General features: G+C 32.0%; 1 protein-coding gene across 1 annotated transcript; it reads left to right on the plus strand.

The window, feature by feature from the left end:
• The first annotated feature begins 2844 nt into the window (after nucleotides 1–2844).
• Nucleotides 2845–16052, plus strand: LOC127727738 (prostaglandin F synthase 1-like). Its single transcript, XM_052234853.1, has 10 exons — nucleotides 2845–2925; nucleotides 4981–5148; nucleotides 7129–7245; nucleotides 7512–7589; nucleotides 10289–10405; nucleotides 12123–12232; nucleotides 12833–12914; nucleotides 13624–13707; nucleotides 14353–14435; nucleotides 14915–16052. The coding sequence occupies exons 1-10, from the start codon at nucleotides 2860–2862 to the stop codon at nucleotides 14955–14957; spliced, it is 948 nt and encodes a 315-aa protein (XP_052090813.1). The 5' UTR covers nucleotides 2845–2859; the 3' UTR covers nucleotides 14958–16052.

Below are 16052 nucleotides of genomic sequence, written 5' to 3' on the forward strand. Positions count from 1 at the left end.
TGAGTTTCTTTTTCAACATACATATATTTTAACGTATGTTTTAAAGAACGTAAACATAGCTCCGAACAAGTGTATAAGAATTATTGCTTCATATGGTATCAGTAAATAAAAAAATCTAGCTTTATGAAGAGACGAAGAGAATTACTTAACAAATCTAATACAAGGAACATTAGATATCGACACAGTGACACAGACAGAAGCACATTAAAACTTCATCCTCTGTATCCACCTAAAACGACAAAATCTGATCTGAAGTAATCATTAGAACTTATTCACAAATCAATATCAGTCAATATTACTTCAGGCTATTGTGTTTCATTTCCCAGAGAAATAGAACTCATAAACTCATCAAGCATATAAATTATTGCTGCAGAATGTACATCAACAGTGTTTTTTTTATTGAAAATGAGCAAGCATGGAAATATCCACATCAAAGTAAAATAACTGGTTTAATTCTATATCAGAGAGTTCTTCGTTTGAAATCTAGTCGATTTGACAATTTAAGGCTATTACTTTAGGTTCTTGCAAACCAATCATTTATCTGAGGTCAAAATACAAAATGAAAATGTCTACTCTAGTTGTTTTCTGATTACTCGTAAAGTTAGGTAGCTATCTCACATCTGCTTTTGTTTCTATTCAATTATTCTATATGACGGCTTACAAGCAAAAAACGGCGCGTGCAGCAAAAGTTATGTACTTTTGATTTTTTTTATTCAAACAGATAATATCAATGTCATCTTATTGCAATATGATTTACAACGATCGGAGAAAAAATAGTTGAGATTTTTAATTTTGATTACACACAAAAGTAGTTCTAACGTAAACAAATCAGTATACCGTTGGTTTCGAATATTTTGAAGTCGATTTGTGTTTGCTTGAATGTACTAGTTTACTTTTCTTCTGATGCTTGGCAAAATTCAGCCTGATATTTCTTCCCAAAAAATGGACGTACTTGTGAATAAAGATATACTAAAGATATTTCTGTATCGCACGTGAAAGTCCGTCTGCAGGAATAACTTCAGGGCGAGCCAACGGATCGAACTGGTCAAAGGGACGGCACAAATTTGTTATCTCTTTTTCAACTCCATTGCCTTCTTTTACAATAACGATGCCAGGTTTATCATGACGAAAGATGAAATGATGGTTACTTTTTAATACTTGGAACAGGTTTATACAAAGCAGCCATTTTCTCCATTGCCGGTTAGTTTCATTGATTTCTTGTGCAAAATGTATGACCTCGTTTGTTGATGACGACTTTCGGAATACATCCGGTAAATGAGATACTGTATCACAGTTTGATCATCGGAATAATTTTTTAGCTTGACACCAAATAGTTTGTGTGACCAGGAACTGCATCATTTGTCTTATCTCTTTATGTTGTCCAGTTAACACACATCATACAAGATAGTCAGTCATATGCCGATTACTATGCCGATTCTCCTGAAAGAAATATGAAAACAAAGATTGAAAAACTATCAATTGATGAATATCAAAAAATCAATTATGCTTTGTTTACATAATACAAGGCATAGTAATTAAACAATCAAATGCAGAAACTTTTTACCGGTTTTTAAAGTTAAGCATTTATTATTGCTTTTGTTTTTCTTCGTATTTTGTCTGCATACATGTACCAAGGTAACTATTAATTAAATTTGCAAATAATATGTGTTGTCAAAATATACACCAAGTAACGCTTCATGTTTGATATTTTGAGTTATTTGCTTCTTTTCTTGAATACGCATGATATATTGCCACTTGACGTTAAGTAAACATGATATATTGGCCACTGGACGTTAAGTAAACACACATTAGTTTATCAGTTCCTGTTCTCAAATATAATATAACAAAAGTAAAGAAAAACAGTGACTTGCACAATTGAATTTAGCCGCTAAATTCTTTGTTCCATTTTTTTAGAAATAGTTTTGCAGTCTATTTGTTTCTGATTATTATAATATATAAAAACGCTAAAATGAGCATTACGTGGGATTGTATTTACATAAAGAATGAGTACCAGTTTATTTTGGAACGTATTTGATATAAATACATTTGTATGAAGTATATATAAAACCTGATTATTAGAGAAATCCATCAATATTTGTACTTATACAATCGTTTAGTAACTGTTATATGTTCATAATATAAAAGTAATTAATGATAATGGTAAATAATTTCATTTTGAATGTAACACGTCTTCTAATTGGCTGAAAGTTTTTTGTCGATCAGCTCATATACATAATTTTGTCATGTGACCGGGACGTCATCAACGTTTTTTTCATTATTACTCCTTACAAATGGAATTTAGAATTAAATTGTAAGGAATGACTGTAATATTTTTTCTGTCTATTCGAATTAACTTAAAAAGTCTGGTGCACACATTCAAATAACGCGGGTTATTCAGTGTGCACCACGCTTTTGATGTTATTTCTTTATAGACAGAACAAATATTACAGTAATTCCTATTTATACATTCTTAACTCTTTAATGTATATATCATTCTCCAAATTTGAAATTAATTAATTTCATGCTACAGGATAAGAATCATTATCATGCTCCAAGATTGTATTAAATTGTATAAATTGTATCAGAGACATGTGTATATATGTCTCTGATTGTATTGATAGATTACTAAATTGAATTATGTAATGCCTACTATAATATTTATCCTACTGTTACCTATAAGCTGTAGTGTTTTGGAATAAAGAATATAACTGTCATCCCTACAAAGATGACTACACCTTTATGTGATTAACTTTTTTTTGTACCTTTGGTGACCCCGATACGGACTTTGGTAGTATAAAACGGACTCGATGATTAGGCTATTACACACATTAGAGAAGCATTCCAATTAGCCAAGGCAAAATGGCAGATAGTTTTATTCTCAGTAACGGACAAATAATTCCAGGAATTGGATTTGGTACATCAAGAGTAAGTCAATTAACGGTATTTTAACATTTTGAAAAAAAAATCTTGAAAAGGTAGACAAAAAGATATTTTATTTTATATTTCATAATTCAATTTGCATGTTTGTCCTTTTGATAAGAACCTAAATAAATGTAAATAAGTAAAACAAACAAAATACATATACAATATATGTACATTGTCAGAAAATATATAATTTATTTTTACGACCTTTAGAAACAGGACGAAAAGTGAGGATCGCCGAGCTTTTTTCCTGTTTCGTAGCGAGGATCAATTTTATATTGCCGAAAATGTACATATATTGTTTTATCCTGCAATTTACAACCGGCACTTGAAGCTTTAGTTGTTAAAATTCAAATAGTAGTCTCTGATTTTTCAAAGAAATCGAAATATAGTTTAAACTCGGACCGCGAAGAGGACCCAATGATAAACTGTTTCACAAATAGAAATATTCATATTACCGCTTGCTCAACATGGAAGCGAGATAACAGGAGACTGTTAATTAATTGTACAATAGTTGACTCCTTGCAGGATAGATAAAATATAAAATTAAGATGAACCAACATTGTAATTTGAAAAAATAACTTTCTACCGTAGACTTTATTGAAAGATTACAATAAACAATAAATAATTGATCTTATGCTTCTTTTTTTATGGTCTTATTGTAAACCACTCGTTCATTATTGGGTCATCTGGTCAGTATGTCTCATATAAATGCCCACACATTAAGACGTACGACTTGAACACAAATAAAAACGTTGAACAGCGATAATAATTGATGTCTATGACTGTCATGTAAGCATTAAAAATCGTTTAACAATCTGTGATATACCATCTGTATTAAATGATAGCAAATGAATAAAACTGTAAATTGAATATTGCACCATACATATATGACAGTTGTTTTAGTTATGTTGAATGATTTTATAATGTCAGTACAAAATTCAAATCATTAAATGTATTGTTAAATGTATCTGGAACTTGAATTTTAATGTACATAATTATGCAGTTATAAATGTTGCGTAGTCTCTTTTTTATTATTATTATTAATTGTGCAAAAGTGAAGCACACTATCTAAGACAAAAAGGAAAATTTCTTTCATACTTACGATATAATTGAAATTAAGTAAATGTCTGTTTTATGATTTCTAGATAACTTTGATATAAAGTTGAGCAACAGTCTATATTTTTGAATATCTCTGACATGAAAAAGTTGGTATATTTGTAGGACTCTGAACCGCGATGGTACTCCAAACCACGATGGTCACGCTGAAATGCGATGGTTGGACGCTGAAGTGCGCTTTTGGTCACGTTGAAATACGATGGTGGCATTGCACATGACGCTATCTTGTTTTAAAATAGCTACGCCGAAGTGCGATGATGGTAACGCTGAAGTGAGATGGACTAAATAAACTATATTTTCAATGCTTTTCATGTCTATGTAAAAGGCAGTTTGTTTGCTTTAGGTCGACGTTACATTGTGTTACTGTAGAAGCAGTTTTCGTGTTTTTAAGTTAATAAAGGGCTTATAAACTACTGGAAACGGAGAGTGATTGATAGAGTTAACCTTCTGTAGCAGTTTTTTTTTTCGAAAACTACAAAAGGTTCTAGTTTACGTACGATGGATCGTAGCATTAATCTCTAAATACATACCGATACGGGTTCGTAAACAGACTCTCTGTATTATATTATTACTGCAAACGAGGAACTAATGAGAGGAACCAGGTAAACATAAAATGTTAAAGCAGAATTATGTTCACATGCAGAAAATCAAAGAGGACGATCTCTCATTTAATATTCAACTGTAACTAAGGACATACATAGACAATAATGAATATTTTATATACTAACTATAAAACAATTAAATAATTCTGTAGATTTTAAACAAGCAACCACGCGTCATATAGACCATCGCACATCAGCGAACGGACCATCGCACTTCGGCGCAGACCATCGCACTTCAGCGTGACCATCGCACTTCAGCGTCCCCATCGCACCTCCGAGTCCTACATATTTACATGTAATAATTGTAATTTATATCTGATTCGTTTTCTAATTTTAGATATCTCAGGCTGACATGCGTGATGTAATATTTGATGCATTAGAAAGTGGCTACAGACATTTCGACACCGCTCATGCATACAGAACAGAGAGTGCGTTGGGCGAGGCCTTACAAGATGCGATTATCTACAACAAAATTTCTAGATCAGAACTATATGTTACTACAAAGGTTAATATAAAGTTGTTTTTTTAAGTTGTGTTGTTGGGTTGCTGTTTCATTGACATATCTTTTTAAGGTCAAAGAACATTTATTGCCTATCATGATTCGCCTGTCCGGTACGTTTTATCAAAATTTAGAGCATGAAAATTAAAAATCGAAAATTTGAAAATATGAAATGCAATAGGTAACAAAATAAGTAATTCAGCACGCCTTCGTCCAACCTAACTTTACAAGTAAATAATTTGTAATACGTAGTTATCGGAACTTACTACAAAGAGAACGAACTTGGGAACTAGGTAACGCCAAACCTTAAAGGTAAAACAACAAAAGCATTAATCACATCTACAAATAAAAAAAGAATGAAAAGGGTGGTTAGAAGAAATATACTATATCAGCAAGGTAGATATTTTGAGCTTGATTTTAGTAGTACTAAAAATTCTTCGATACGATAAATTAACCCCGAACACCACCCCATGTGCACGTGCATGTGCATGTGCTAAGTCAGGAATTTCGTCAGTTGTTGTCTTGTATGTGCTTTACTGATTCCTCTTTGTTTTAGTAATGTAGAGAATTTGGTATTGAAACAGATCTATTGTAGTCTGTTATTTACATCTTTTCTACACTTGGGATAATTCTTGAGATTACATATTGAATAGACATTTGTTTATTATTAAATACCAACTTGTGACCTCTAGAAGTCTTTAAGTTTGTTTGTGATTTTATTTTGCTGTCCACATCTCCCTTTATTCACATTCATTACTAAGTTTTCAGATAGTAGTATAATATATCCCAGTGCTTAAGAGATATTACCCTATATATATATTTTTAAAAGTTTTTTTGCGATCATGAGATGACCTCCAACCTTACTCCTTTCATATTTTTTGTCTCTAAATTTATATCAAAATTGTCATTTCTGTTCTAAGTATACGTCCTCGTCTATGGTGTTGTGCCACTTTTTTTTTGCCATTTAATTTATTCTGCTATGCAGATTTCATCAATTTTATTGTGCCCGTCCTGGATTTTATTGTACCCGTCGTGCTTTACAAACCAGTTTCAACAGATTTCTTTGTCTTATTTATTCTAAGACTTCCCATTTCCAATTGTATTTATTGTTCGTATTCCATCTGCTTACACTCTATCACTACTGCATATCACGTTCACCCTACGCAAAATGTTAAAATATTCACCTTTACGGATATTCATGTGTACCATAAACATATCTCGAATATTAATTTCAAGTACGAACGACAAATACGTGCGTAAAATGTCAATTTTGTGAATATAACACCATCAAAGTTTTTGACGTCTAGTAGCCGACCGTTTGGGACCTTCATGGGCGATCAGGATCGTTAAACACCCCCGCAGCACGTACAAAATGTTTTATTTTCTTATTTTCAACAGAAATGCGCATCTATGCAAAATTTGAAAAAGAAAACAGAATGTTTACAACCGGACGTGCTTTGTTCAAACATACAAAAATTAAGTTTGTCTTGCTCAGTATAAACGACTCATTCAATCTAAAGAATTTCAAGATTCGAATTTTCATAACCAATTTCGGCATCGATTTCTTAAATTTTACTAAATAAATCAACTCTTTATGTAACAAAAATGTATTTTGGGACAAATTATAATGAAATGACGTAGTCATATCTATTTATATAGAAATAAGGAGAGGTGTTATGATTGACGATGACAAAACTATCCACGAGAGACCAAAGGACGGGGAGGTAAAGACCTATACAAAAGAGGAAAACTCCATACCGCATAGTAGGCTATAAAAGGCCCCAGCATGATAATTGTGAAACAATTCAATAGAGAAAATTATGGCATACTCTACGCTAAAAAAACCGAAAAACTATTATAATATGGCAACAGAAACCAATGACTGCAAGGCCCCTGACATCATTCTTTAGTATACGTAGGAGTCATGAGGGATGCCAGGATATTCCCATAAAATAATAATGCTTAATTTGTACATAATATTTTTAGCTGCCTACATACCATATGAGGAAAGATCATGTAGTTTCTTCATTACGAGAAAGTCTTAAAAATTTGCGGATTGAATATATAGACCTATACCTTGTCCATGTACCTGCTTCTATAAAGGTAGGTGTTAAAATAAGGACAATATACAACTTATGTAGATTACATGTTCTATGATAATTATTGTACCTAAATAAATGTCATGATATAATGACAAGCATATATTTATAGTTGTATCATGTGCAGATATACTCAGTATGTGAATAATTGTATTGACATTTATTTTATGACTGTAATGACTTCGGTTTATAAAAAGGTTAAAGATCTCTGAAGGTTTTATCAGGTATCTTACATGTACATGCATATTTATTTTTTGTCTTATTTTACAGTTAGAATCAGAGTATATCCCTTATCCTAGCTGTTCAGCAGATGACTATGACTATCCTGACATCGTTGATACATGGCGGGTAAACATTATAATTAAATAGTTATGTTGAATTATTAATATTGCCCTTTGTTTGTTGTGTACGTGATTATTGCCTAAGCAGTGTACAGCGTGTTACTACTATTTGTAATATCAAATCCTTCTCGGTTACTGTTGTCTAATTTTCGAAATGACAAAGCCTGAGGAACATGATTACACTTATAAGTCAATTAGTCAATTAAAGGGAATAATTCTTTGCTAAATTAATAATATTTTTTTTCCAATTCCAAAATTAAATGTTCAAATAAGTCATTTTTCATAATATACACCATATATTGCTTTAAAAGATGAGCTCAGCAGCTGTGTGTATTTTAAAAGGGAATTTGAAAGATCACGGTGCATAGGCATCGGTACCGAAATTTATTGTTTGAGAAAAATATACATGATCAAGCTCTCCCGGTCTTTTTGTCATTAATTTCTCTTCAAGTTCTTAAAGAGTATCTGAAAAAAGAGGCAAAGGATACCAAAGGGACATTCAAACTCATAAGTCGAAAATAAACTGACAACGCCATGGCTAAAAAAGAAAAAGACAAACAGACAAACAACAGTACACAAAACATAACATAGAAAATCAGACTGAGCAACACGAACCCCACCAAAAATTTGGGTGATCTCAGGTGCTCTGGAATGGTAAGCAGATTCTGCTCCACATGTGGCACCCGTCGTGTTTCTAATGTTAGTACAAACCCGGTGAAAAGTCTAATTCGGTAGGCCACATTCGGGGAAAAGGGGACGGGATTGTAGTTACGACAATTGGAACATATCCGTTGTCGTCTATGAAACGGATACTCCTTAACGGTAAACTAACTCGTGATGGCGTCCGTAAAATTTACGAAGGGATGATTTCAACTTCAAACTTTACCACTTGAAACTCTTGGTTTAATAGCTTCCTTGTGAGCAGCAACCCTCTCTCAAGGAAATCATAATAGGAAATACAAGCCCGGGAATATCGTATCAACTACGAGATATAAACTCCGTATGCAGGCGCTGCTGGAATGTTGCTACATAGAAATGGAAAATTCACAATTGGGAAGCTGAAATCATCTCTTTTGTCGTAAAGTTTTGTTTTCAACCGACCATCATTGTCAATTTCTAGATGTAAGTCAAGATATGAGGCAGACTTAACTGTATCTGCTGTATCCTTTATGTCAAGTTCGATGGGATAGATGCGTTCAACATAGTCACCAAATGTTAAAATATTTAGTGAGCGAACATCATCTATATAGAGGAAAGTGAAGTTAAAGGATACTGCTAACTTCTTTTCTTTCTTCCTAAGAAGTTCCTGTATGAAGGTTATATATCACCCCTGTTTGTGTCTCTTTCAGGCGAACAATATAAGAATGTTCAATGCTATATCAGACATTTCAGTTTAAAACGGCATTGACTACACTACAGATTAGAACCGACCGTTTATTGTCGAGCCTGCGACTTTTGTCGCAGAAAGCTCGACATAGGGATAGTGATCCGGCGGCGGCGGCGGCGGCGGCGGCGTTAACTAAGTTCTTAAAAGCTTTATATTTTAGAAGCTGGAAGACTAGGGTGCTTCATACTTTGTATATAGATGCCTTATGTTATGAAGTTTCCGTCTGTTATATGTCCATGGTCCTTGACCTCATTTTCATGGTTCAGTGACTACTTGAAAAAAAAGTTCAGATTTTTTGTAATGTTTATTTCTCTCTCATTATGAGTAATAGGATAACTATATTTAGTATATGCGTACCTTGCAAGGTCCTCATGCCTGTCAGACAGTTTTCATCTTACCTCGACCTCATTTATGGATCAGTTAACAAGGTTAAGTTTTCGTGGTCAAGTCCATATATCTTAGATACTATAAGCAATAGGTCTACTATATTTGGTTTATGGAATATTTGTAAGGTGTACATGTCCATCTGACAGGTGTCATTTGTCTATGACCTCATTTTCATGGTTCAGTGGTGAAAGTTAAGTTTTTGTGTTTTGGTCTTTTTTTTTCTAATACTATATGCAATAGGTCAACTATATTTGGTGTATGGAAATATTTTACGATGTACATGTCAGTCTGGTAGATTTTATTTGAACTTGACCTCATTTTCACGGTTCATTGTTCACTGTAACGTTTTTGTGTTTTGGTCTGTTTTTCTTAAACTATAAGCAATAGGTTAACTATATTTGGTGTATGGAATGTTTGTAAGGTGTATATGTCTGTCTGGTAGGTATCATCTGACCTTGACCTCATTTTCATGGTTCATTGGTCAATGTTAAGTTTTCATGGTTAAGTTTGTTTCTTAGATACTATAAGCAATAGGTCAACTATATTTGGTGTATGGAATGTGTGTAAGGTGTATATGTCTGTCTGGTAGGTATCATCTGACCTTGACCTCATTTTCATGGTTCATTGGTCAATGTTAAGTTTTCATGGTTAAGTTTGTTTCTTAGATACTTTAAGCAATAGGTCAACTAAATTTGGTGTATGGAATGATTGTAAGGTGTACATGTATTTCCGATTTAGTTTATCTGACCTAGACCTCATTTTCTTGGATAGTGTTAAGTTTATGTGATGCTTGTAGTAAAGCTTTATATTTAGGACTATCAACATAAAATTAATGGTCAGTAAAGCAGGCGAGACATTTCAGCGTGTGCACTCTTGTACAAAGTAATTAATGTGCAATGCATGTATTAAATTTAAGCCGTTTCATTGTGCAGGAAATGGAGAAACTGGTTGATGCAGGATTAGCAAGAGCTATTGGGCTTTCGAATTTTAACGCTTCTCAAGTGGAAAGGATTGATAATAATGCCAGAATAAAACCTGTTGTCAACCAAGTAAGTCTGCCTTCATTTGCCAATTAAATCTTTATATTACAAGTTCCTATCGATGAAGCCGCCACACAATAAAGCAAAACTAAGTGCAGATCTGCGCCGTATTAATATCAAACCTAATCCCGCATACAGTTGTGTCCACTCATTTGAAGATGGGTTCATTATTGTTTCGAGTGCACTTTCCACAATGAAGCAAGAGATATATTGTTATCAAAATTTGAACGATATATTATATCAGTTAAGCTTCTATAAGCTGGTGACGGAGACCATGCATATTGGCTAAATACCGCAAATTTTAATTTTGTACAATAACTAATCAGAAGAACGCAAAGATTCAAAACAAATATGTATCTATAACACTTGAATTCGCACTCACTTATTCCACTCCAGTCCACATTTATCTTATATTTCATATTGAATTGGTTTTGTTTCTCGTATTTTGTAACTTTTATTCGTCTTTATTAAGTTTTGTGATTATATTTGTATTGGGAAAGGCTATCTCTGATGTTGTTATAAGTTTGTGTCCGATCCCTATTGCTATTCTTGCAAATTCAATATATCTAAACCAAACTAAAGCAATTTGAAAGTTCTTCTTGTATTTTATATTATAACTCACATTATGTGTCCAACTCCCTAAACCAAGGAAGAAATGCAATAGTATCAATGTTTTTCCCAAGTGTTTACCATGTTAGCATTCCTGCAGTAGAAGTAAAACCGGCTGGAATAATGTGATTGCTTGTAATACCAAAGGAACTGTGATTGTTTTTTCATTGATTCACTTAACTTTAGCAGAATATTTGAATAGTTTGCAGTCTCATACCTTACTAAATATCTAATATATTAATGTAGTCAAGTGGTTTTCCTGGGTTTTTACACACAAAAAAAAAACTTCTAAGGTATAGCATTCGTTTTATTACGATATGAAAATAGTTGGTAACAAAAAGACCCTGTAATGAAATATAAAATTATAAACAACGGTTCAAGAAAAATAGCATGATTACAATGAGAACTCAATGAATTTCCAATTAAAATAAATTATACAAGTTCTGAACCTTTTCTCTTATTTCATTATTCTAACAAAATATCATAATGTAATCCAATTGAATTAAATCGCTTATTGATTTTACAAACTATTCAATGATGTAACAATGTCTTGAAAATACAATTACATGCAAAAATAGATTCTACACGAAAAAATCTAAATAGATAATGTTAAGCAAAAGCAAAGCAATTAAAAAGATAAGCATAAGCAAACAAAATGATAAGCATTGAGATTTCCCTCCACACATATACATGTGATTTAAATGACCAATGAGAATGGACAAAGTGACCAATACTGACCATCAATACAATGAATAGACATTTAAAAGGTTCACATGCCAGAACTCAGGTCATCACCTTAATTAGCATATAAAGAAAAACAAAACAGCATGCTTCATTCTTTTATTATTGAAATAAGATACTATTCTGTAATTAAGTAAGCAGATCCAATAACTATGTTCCAATGGATGTTTTATTATCAAAACAGTAATTTCATACAGATCAAAGTACAATCCTGAAAGTTAAAAATATATACATACAAACCATTGAAATTTCACCCTTCCACATCAACATAAAATTTCTTGATTGTTTTCTTTTTTTAATTTTCCTTCGGGTGTAATAACTTTTTGCAAGTAATAAAGTAAATGTGTTTTATTTTTCTATCATGTTTTTTTACTAGATTGAATGTCATGCATACCTACAACAAAATAAACTAGTTGATTTTTGCAAACGTCGGAATATATCCGTGACAGCTTACGCCCCATTAGGTTCCCCAGGATTACAAATCAGGTAAGAGATAAACAGTACTAAAAACCTTCTTCAAAATATAAACACCTTTAAGAATCAAAAGTTGGAAAGTCATAGATTCATGAATTTAAGGGGAGCAACATGTATAGAAATGAAAATTCATTTTTTCAACAATCATGGATCCTTGTGGGTTTGAAATTTCGTACATTGATTACAATAAAATAAGAAAAAATAGCATTATAACACAATGAACGGTCAGTGCATGCACATATAATCTAATCACATTGACAACAAGAGGCGGAAGATACCAAGTGGACATTTAAGATAACAAAGGAACACGCAAGATGAATTTACTGTTGAATATATTGCATTACTTCTGGTGAAAGATGAAGCTGTCTTTGATAGCATGTTTAACCATTTTTCTGCACTTTCGTGTTGTAAACATGATTTTAATAATATAATCTATGCAAAATTACAAACTTTCCTTTGTAAATAACCATGGTGTTATCGCATACACGAACAACACTTTTAAAGTAAAACATGTGCACTTAACGCGATTTCCTCATCGAAATTTCATTTGAAACCAAATTTGTGTGTGTTTGGCTTCTTGTCAGTTAAAACGAGTACTCTTTATCTCCTCAGAAACAATGGAAAATATTGGGATTTGTTTGAAGAACCAGTAATTTCAAAGATTGCAAAGTGCCACCAACGTACCCCAGCCCAGGTAACATCATTATTTTATTTACAAAAGACAAACGAGTCGTACTACGTTGCATAATATCACCCCATAAACATCTCAGATTATAATTAAAGATAACTTAAATTATGGTGAATACATACTAAAAGAAAATTTCAAAATTTAAATTAATCTATTTAATTCAACTGAAGCAAATTAAACATTAGGTGATTGCTACAGTTAGGTCTCAGAGATTTTTCAAATATTCTGCAAGAAATACGCTTAATATCCAAAGCAGAAATCTTTAAAGTCGATATCGTACACCTTGTTTTAAAGAAAATGTGAAGTGGTTTTCCTCATAAGAATAACCTATTTATGTAATCTTTCAACTTTAGCAGTCATTTCATACAAGGTTTCCTCATAAGAATAACCTATTTATGTAATCTTTCAACTTTAGCAGTCATTTCATACAAGGCATCAAATTCTTCAGTTTTACTTGTGAAAATCAAGAAATAAATAATTTTTGTAGACTTGTTTATTTTTAAATCGTAATCATTCATGATCATCGTAGGGTTCTACCCTGTATACATGCTATTTGGTATTATAATTTTACTATATAAATTTATCAAAAATTAGTCGGTGCATGATAGACAACATATAAGGTACATATAATAAATGTTTCTAGACAAATTAAACAATTATATTTGTCAAGTATGTGCATGGAATATATGTGTTATCAGTAAAATTGTATATTTAGATATGTTTGCGCCATCTACTGCAGAGAGGACTTATACTCATTCCAAAGACAGAAAATAAAGATCGCATGCGGTTGAATTTGGAGGTAAGGTATAATAAAATGTTATATAAAAAAAGCTATCATAGAATTTGATTTAACTGTTTGAAGTTTTTTTTTTCGTTTCTTTTTTATTGTATTTGGGTTTTTTTGTTACTTGGATCAATTCAACTACTGGGAATATTTGATTATGAGCATAAACGCAGACGGCGGGCGGGTAAATTTTACGGCATATGTGTTTTCTTTCATCTGCATTAGAAATAGAATAAGAAACGTCGCCAGTATCAGTATGATCACTTTGCGACCATCATTCTGCAATCTTTATCCGCAAATTTTCAAACAACACTCTGTCGTCTCCAAAACACATTAAATTTGGCAATTAATGCTCATTTTGCACGTTTTTATTTTTATATACAAATTACCAGTGTTTATGACTGTACTTTTTGCGTCCTTGTACTATGTTACCTTTTTCAAGGTTTAGTCAATATTCGCAATATTCCAATTGTTTTGAAATAATAATGGTCAGTTACCAACCATCTGGGGCGTGACAAGAAAATGGACGTAAAAAAATACGTATACTAAAACTTATGTAGATTCGCACTTATTTCTTCATAGTTATACTTTTATATACTGCTGTAACTATTAGATATTTTGATGCATTATACGTATTAACTCCTCGTATATTTCTTACAGATTAAGAATTTCTCCTTAACGAAACAGGAAATGAGAAAATTATCAAAATTAGACAGTAACAAGCGAATATTTTCTTTTAATGGGTAAGTTGGTGCTATTTTGTTTATTACTGTTGATCTGTCAACTGACCAAAGCATTATTTTTGAATTTTCGTCTATAAAACTAAAAGGAAAATATTTTGTACTCATTTGTGTATCAAAATGAGGTAAAAAATATCACATCCTTCTTCAAAATACATGCATATGTAATTTTAATTATTTATTCACCAAGTTAAAAAAAAATAAACTGAGAAAAAACTCTCATCCAGATAATAACAATTTAACGACAATACTGATGTGTAGAATCAATGTAAATGAAATGAACACTTTATATGTGATGCGTTTTTTTCTAAATATACATTCACCAGGAACGCTATATCCCAAAAAAATGAAAGCTAAGGGTGCGTGAATTCTTGAAGTTGAATAATAGTCAATTCATTTAAGGTCAGCTTTCAAATTGCGACATTGGTTTCTCAATCATTTATAAATCTATTAAATGAAAACTTTTTATTTATATTTTGTAGAATGAAAGACCATCCAGAGTACCCATTCAGCGACCCTTTCTAACACTAAATCATTCAGAGTTATTATAGTATATGATTCTGTGCAGCTATTTTTTCTTGAATTATTACTTATCATTTTAAATATGGGTTTGTCATTACCATGAACACATATCTTATATGTATGTTGAAAATTTCAAAAAAAACTGTGCGAGTCATAGGAAAACGTCAATGACAAATTTACCGAAAATGATAGAAATCAAAAGACACCACAGTCTTCAGAAAATACATAAGTGTCTACACTAGCTCTTCATTGACCCCCAGTCCAGAAAAGTTGTAAATTTATTAAACAGAATTACAGCCATAAACGCCCAATTTCTTTACGGACAAAAAAGTTCTAAATATTGATAAAGTACAACCATGCACTGAGGTGGTTTCTGATTGGAAAAGCACATGAACATGGCGTTGTTAGACTTATTGATTGTTTTTTTCCACTTCATGAGCCTCCTTCTTTTAATATCGACCAGTGGAATAATAAAGAATACAAATGGGGGAGGGGGAACCGTCCCACGTCAGAAGATGTTGTGAAAGATTTCAATAGTTTCAACAGGAATTTTAATATCTTATTTCTAGATAAGCAAGAAGTCGCAAATAAAAAGTAACAACGAATGTTAGTGTCACTGATATTTGGTTGTCACGTAAATATGTGGCGAGGTTAATTCAGTTTTGTGAGTGCCCAATCCTGTAGTATTTAGGTTGGAAGAGAACGAAATAATAAGAGTTAAAAACAATAAATCGATAAAAGAAATCATGCGTCCTTCTTACTCCGTATCGTATAATGTCTGTGTTCTTCTGTGTACCTTAATTTGTATCTACAGCGGTTTATCAGAATAAAGTACATATATAATGCTTGGAATTCCCAAACCAAATAATCTTTATGTTTGTCAAAAAGTATAATGTCTGTGTTCTTCTGTGTACCTTAATTTGTATCTACAGCGGTTTATCAGAATAAATTATATATATAATGCTTGGAATTCCCAAACCAAATAATCTTTATGTTTGTCAAAAAGTATTTAGAAATCCAGGTTATTATACATTTTGTTGCATCAATTTATTGGAATTCCCAAGTATCAATTGACAAATAAAGAAAGTGTGTATGATT

The sequence above is a fragment of the Mytilus californianus genome, unplaced genomic scaffold, assembly GCF_021869535.1.
Source record: "Mytilus californianus isolate M0D057914Y unplaced genomic scaffold, xbMytCali1.0.p SCAF_2, whole genome shotgun sequence".
NCBI classification, from domain to species: Eukaryota; Metazoa; Mollusca; class Bivalvia; order Mytilida; family Mytilidae; genus Mytilus; species Mytilus californianus.